The 6,189-nt window shown below is 58.2% G+C and overlaps 1 protein-coding gene across 1 annotated transcript in view; it reads right to left on the minus strand.

The window, feature by feature from the left end:
* Window positions 1-2,294, minus strand: part of GATA6 (GATA binding protein 6) — a 30,740-nt gene extending 28,446 nt beyond the window's left edge. Inside the window, exons 1-2 of the mRNA XM_029921576.1 lie at window positions 2,064-2,294; window positions 4-692 (exon numbers count right to left, since the gene is read on the minus strand). Coding sequence (XP_029777436.1) covers window positions 4-655 — 652 coding nt within the window. The 5' untranslated portion in view covers window positions 656-692; window positions 2,064-2,294. The remainder of the gene's footprint in view (window positions 1-3; window positions 693-2,063) is intronic.
* Window positions 2,295-6,189: the final 3,895 nt, after the last annotated feature.

Consider the following 6,189-nt stretch of genomic DNA (forward strand, 5'->3'; position numbering starts at 1 on the left):
CGCCGCCCGCGTGGTTGGCGGGCCCGCTGGCCGCCCCCTGCAGGTACGGCAGGCCGGGTAGCATGGAGCCCACGCGGGTGGTGGGCACGTAGACTGGGGAGCTGGCCGCGGCGGCGGCGGCGGCGGCGGCGGCTGCCGAGTGTACGAAGCCGCCGGGCGCGCCGTCGTAAGCGGCCGGCCCTTGGCTGGAGAGCGCGGCGAGGGTCTGGTACATCTCCTCGGGCTGTTCGGGTGCGAAGGGGCTCAGCTTGGCGCCGCGGCTGGACCACAGCAGTTTGCTGGCGGTCGCGGCCTGGTCGAGGTCAGTGAAAAGCAGTAGGTCCTCCCAGCTCGACAGGGCGCTCCCGGGGCCTGCGACCCCGGGCGCCGGAGGTCCGTGGGGAGCCGCGAAGGGATGCGAGGCGTACGGGCTGAGCAGCAGCGAGCGGGCCGGGGGTCCCGCCGCTGCCTCCGTGTCGAGCTGCGGCGTCCTGCAGCTGCTGGCGCCGCCGGGGCCACGCTCCCCACCTCGGGAGCAGCAGGAGGAGGAAGAGGAGGAGATGGGGGAAGGCGGCGAGGAAGGCTCCCGCGCTGGAAAGGCTCCGGCGTCGCTGGCGTCCGCAGCCGCGGCCCCGAAGCGCTTCGGCAGGCACCAGCCGCCGTCAGTCAAGGCCATCCACGGTCCGGCGCCTCTCCAAGCTAACTTCTAGTTCCTGAGGCGGGGTGAGGGGAGGCGAAATCAAAAAGGATTACAAACGCGCAGGCCACACATCCACTCCCACTGCCTTTTCTAGCTAATGAGATTTCTCAAATATCCCGTTTCTGCCCTGGGCACGGGGTTTGGGTAAGAAGAGAACGGAGCCTGGGCAGCCTCCGCCGGGTCCTCCCGAGACCGGGAGATCCGCCCGCCCTTGCCTGCCCCGCTCGGGTCCCCTCGTCCCCCCCCCCCCGCCCACCCCCGCCGCAGCATCCTTCATCCGCGCGCCAAGATCCCCGGGGTGGCGGGAGGCTGGCCGAGGTTTCCTTTCCGTCCCAAAGCGGTTCCTTCTGGGCCGGTGACACACAAAAGAACTTTTTAAGTAGTTGTGCTTGTCGGCGCCGCCCTGTCCCGCCTCGCTACGCGTGCCCCTCTCCGGGAATGCCTCCGTGTGAGGTCTACCCGCGTAAAACTCAGTAGCGTAAGGAAGACAACCTGTCCCCGAAAACGAAACCGCCGCCTTCTCACACTGGCTTTCCCGGCGCTTCCCGGACTACTCTTGACGGGACGCAACGCGAGCTCCGGAGAGAAGTGCAATTCAGCCCAGGGAAGGTGGGGCGCCGGGGCGGGGACGGCAGTCTCTGACCTTCCGGGCCCCGGCCCTGCAGGCTGCCCGCGGGGCCCGAGTCTCACGCCCAACACTAGTCCCCGTGGCCCCGCACACCTTAAACAGGCTCCAGTCTGCACCCCCGGCGCGTGCGCTCACGCCGGCCGAGCCACCCCCTCCCACCCCGTGGTCATCCCCAACCGCGGAAAGACCAGACCGTTCCGGAATCGGACGTAGCGGGGTGGAGCGGAGCACAGAGAAGAGGAGGGGGGAATGGGGGGGGGGCGTGCGACCTCCCTAGAGCCAAGGCCACCCCAAAGGGGAGAGCTGAAAGAGGGACGGGAAACTCGGAGGGAGTAGGGAAGGGAGGCGAACAGCGGCCGGCAGGGCCTCCTCCGAATTGTTTTTCCAAATCGCTACGGCTCATCGAAGATAATCATACTAAAATGAATGCCCACACACAGACCCGGGCTAGATAGCAAGAAAGCCGTCTCTCTGCCCGCCTGTCTGCCGGCTCCCGCCCCTTTGGCCAGATAACCCGGAGATAAGGCTGCGCGCAGATAAACGCTTCAGAGGGAAGAAGAGACAGCAGAAGTTGGTCCGCGGTGTCCCAGGAACCTGGGAGCCGCTGCGGCCGACAGCGACAGGAGAAGGGAGACACACTCAGAGCCGACCGCGGCCCGCGCTGGGCCATAAAGTCCCGGGCCGAGGGGCCCGTGACGGGTGAGGGGTAGGGGCGAGGAAAGAGGGGAGCGCGAGCAAGAGAGGAAGCGGCCGAACCTCGGGTGCGCGCTGCGCATGGAGAACCGCCACGGCGGAGACCGCTCTTGAGCGCGGAGAGAGGCTGAGGGCGCCGGCAGCAAGCTCGAGTCCAGGGTCTGCGCGGCGCTGCTGGTGAATAAAAAGGAGAGAGGAGGCGCCTCTTACTGCTCCGCCGGAAAACTGCAGCCTGCGCTCCTGATTGGACTCACCGAGCCCTAAACAAACAGCGCTCGCCGAAGGGTGCCAGGCTGTGGGTCGGAACTGCGCTGCGCGAGCAGCTGGGCGCTAGAGGTGAAGAGGAGGAGAAGGAGGAGGAGGGAGTGAGGGGAGGGGAGAAAAGAGGGTGGGGAGGGGACCGCGGGCTGCGGGGGGAGGGGAGCGCGCCGCCCGGGCAGACAATGAGCGTAGCGCAGGCTGCGGGTGTGGGCCAGGCTGCGAGTACCTTCCCGGGAGCGGGGCGAGTCCTTCCAGGGGGCGCAGATTTCTGGGACGCCCGGGGAGGGGCGGAGGTGGCGGAACGCATGACCTGGCTGGCGACCCACACCCATCCGGCGGCGCAGCACTTTCCTCCGCCCCCAGTTACACACGCACTCACGAGGGCGGGGGCGGGGGGCGGGAGGCAGTTGGCCGTGCAAAGCCCGGCGCTGCCACCGCGGCGGGAGGGATGCTCCGGCTTTCGGGTCAACGTGTCCCCCAAAATGAGGGGGAAGTGCTTTGCTCCTCGGGCCTTCCTCGCTCTTCTGTCCTCGTTAGAAGAGCTTTTTGTTGTTCTGCAGCTGTATGTGACTGACCTTAAACTTTCCCCGACCTCTTCTCGAGACTCTGGGGCTCGGGTGGTGGTGGCCATCGGGGATCAAGGATCCAAATATATGGAAATGAAGGAACTCGAGTGCCCAGCTCCCTATCTCTACCCTGCTTTTTAGAAACACCAAATTCCTAGGAGGTTTCGGGAGTTGACGTCTGCACTCACCGGCTAACCTTTGGGAACTTTTGATGCGGGGTCGTGTTGTACGTAAAGGCTAGTCCCTGAAGGTGCGCATGATGAAAAAAGGGATTCCACCCGGTCGCCCCCCAAGATGCTCTCCAAGTTTTGGTGTCCCGTTTGCTCTGAGCTTATCCTGGAGAATTTCAGGTAAGTCTCGGATAAGTCATTGGGGAGGAGGGGGGTGGCGGTCAACTAACCTGGACCCAGCGGGAAATACCGCTTCCCCACCCCCACTCTCACATACACACCCCTTCTTCGCTCCCTCCAAATGGTTATCACAACTGTGTACAAACTGATACGGTCCTGAGCCGGCAAAGGGACTGGAAATGAACGTCGCAGGCTTATCAGTGCCGATCTGTCAGCAGCGAGGCGCGCGGCTGCAGGTTGGTCCGCCGCAGGAGCTGTGATATATGTCTCGCTCCCTTGAGCTCACAAAAAGATTTCTTCCGACAGACATGACCCCAGAAGGCCGCGGAGAGAGAATTTTAACTAGAGCAGGAGGAGTTGCTTTGTAAGGATGGATTTTACAATTTTTTTTTCCAGGTAAATCGAAGTAAATGATTTTCTAAAGGTCAGTCTCCCTGAAAGCATTTGGGCTCTTTTTTTTTTTTTTAATTTTTTGTTTTTCCAGTTGGAAAAGGGAGAGGAGGCTAAGAGAGTTGAACGGGGATAGGTAGGGGCATTGTAAAATATGGTTTCGAGAGATTGTGAGACTGAGTCGCTGAAATTATGCTTCCTCTCAACATAATAGTGAGCTGTGAATCTGTGTATTGTAGGGGGAGAAGGGAACAGAGCCTGTCAAAGCGGGGGAGAAGGGCGTGGAATCGAGAAAGTCCAAGAGAATTTTTTTTTCCGTTCTTCATTATAAATTGCTGCTAAACACTTCTGACTTTTAAATTGCTACTAAGACGGTCCATAAACTGTTCTCATCCAATTTAGTCACTTTTATTACATTCCTCTTTCATTCCCCCAATCACTGTGGTGGTTCCCAGTTTCAATGTGGCCACGATTGGGATGGAGTGAAGGTAGAAAACTCTGGAACAGAGATCAGCGACCGGAGCGGGATTCAGGGGCTTTAAAATTTAACCTGAATTCGATCGAATGGGACTGCAGAAGAGTTGACCTGGTGTCCGCCGGCCACTTAACTCCGACCAGGGCTGCCAGCGCTTCTCTTTTGGGTTTTATGTGAGTTCCGACCAAGTTTTTAAGTAGACTGAGTTTTTCAGAAGCTCATCCGTAAGAGGTTATAGAAACGTGGACATTTGATTTTCTTTGAGTCCAACTGTCGTGAAGTGCTTCTCAGTTTTACTATTAAAAGAAAGGGGTTTTTTTCTTTATTCATGTCTCAGTGAGGTTATTTCTAATGCGGGCGAGTTTTTTAAAAAATCCTCAGGCTAAGTTAGATTCCAGGATGTGAATGGCCTCCAAGCCTGAGCCCTGAGAAGACCCAGACCCGAATCTGAGTCCTGTTGTCTGTTTCTTTATATTAGCAAGTATGAAGGTGTCTGTGAATTTTCTTGGACAATAGCTAACCCCCCAGGGACACGCTTTCCCCGCAGCTCCGCAGCAGCTGTGAGAGGGTGCGCCGGCCCGGCACCACCGGCACCGAGGTGAGCAGTGGGACAATGACCGACTCCACAAGCGTGCGGTTTCTAAGGGCTCAAGAATGGACCGGCATTTTACTTTCCAGATTCCCAATCTCTTTTTAACATTGCCTAAAACAAGGGTGGGAGGTTGTAATTTGCTCCTTTCCAATTTTTAGGTTGGTTTTTCAACTAAAGGAGAGAAGGGGTAATAAAATGCTTTTTTTTTTCTTTTCAGTTAACTTGAAAATAAAATAAAACCGTTTAACCTATAGAGTTTATTCAGACAGCAAGCTAAGGCTGCTTGACCCATCAAGTTTACCATTTCCCCAATGTATTGGATTTGGCTGGGGGACACCCCCGGAAGTAGTGGCACATTTTCAAAGCCACCCCCTAAGAGACCCCAGGTACCGCGCTTCCTTTGAGCACACCAGCTGGTCCAGATAGGCGGGCAGAATAGGGATAATGAGGGAAGATGTGCACCCCAAACTATGGAGGAGCCCGAGACCTGGAGAACTCCATAATTTCCCAGTAAATAGGCTCATAGAAGTTCTTTTTTCTTCGCGTTTTTTTTCCCTTCCTTTATCTCGTTTCTTTCCTTTTCCTTCCGCCTGTCTCCTTTTTGCGGAGATTTACTAAACTGAAACGAAATTATTTCTCCCCGGACTATTTAGACTCAACGAGTGGCCCCTTTGGAGCGAGCCTTCCGCCCTCAAGCCTCCCATCTCGTCCTCGGAGAGGTGCTGGCTCCAAAACGCGACCTGTCCCCAGGGCTGATTTATTTGGGCCGCGCCACACTACTATTCGCAATTCGAATCCAGCTGAAATACAGCAGCCAATTGGGCAGGGGGCGGGAGCTTTGCTGCCAAATGCGAAGGGGTGTTTGGGGACCCAGTCGGGTTCTGCTTCCAGAGGAGTAGCGAGACCCGGGCGAGGACCCGAGTAACGACACTCCTTTACCCGTCCCCCCACTGCTACTCCCACCCCCGCAACCTTAAGCTCATTAAGTTGTCAGTTCACAAAGCTCCCGGCTGCTCCAGCGAGGTTTCAGAAAGAAAGAATACAATTTCAGACTTAAAATGTAGTTTTAAATTGGGAGTTTTTAAAAAGCCGGATCTCTGGGGCCTTCTCGCCGATACCGTATTTCTTCCTGTCCCTGGGACGCCTTTGCCGAAGAACACGGGTCACCCCGGTGCCCCCACTCCAGCCAGCATCTTGCCCCAATAGTCAGGTCGGGGCGCCCTGTCCCCCCGACTCGGCGGCTGCCAATCCAATGCTAGCACGTCCAGAGAGTCCAGGCGGGGGGGAGGGGGGGTGCGTGAGAATGTGTTGTCTTTTTTCTTTCTTTCGTTCTTTCTTTCTTTCCTTTTAATTCTCGGTAGCCCAAAACCACTCTTTGGGAAAGTCAGGTGGTGGCGGCGGGAGCGCGAGAACTGCGCAGCGGAGCACGCCGGGTCGCCCCCACCCTCCGGCCCGGCTCCCCGCCCCCTCGGCCCGTGGGTCACTAGGAGTCAGGAGCTCGCAGCGCCAACGCGAGGCCCGGGCGATCGGCACCGGGTGCCGGTGCGCGCGGCGG

This window comes from Suricata suricatta, chromosome 14 (genome assembly GCF_006229205.1).
Source record: "Suricata suricatta isolate VVHF042 chromosome 14, meerkat_22Aug2017_6uvM2_HiC, whole genome shotgun sequence".
Classification (NCBI taxonomy): Eukaryota; Metazoa; Chordata; class Mammalia; order Carnivora; family Herpestidae; genus Suricata; species Suricata suricatta.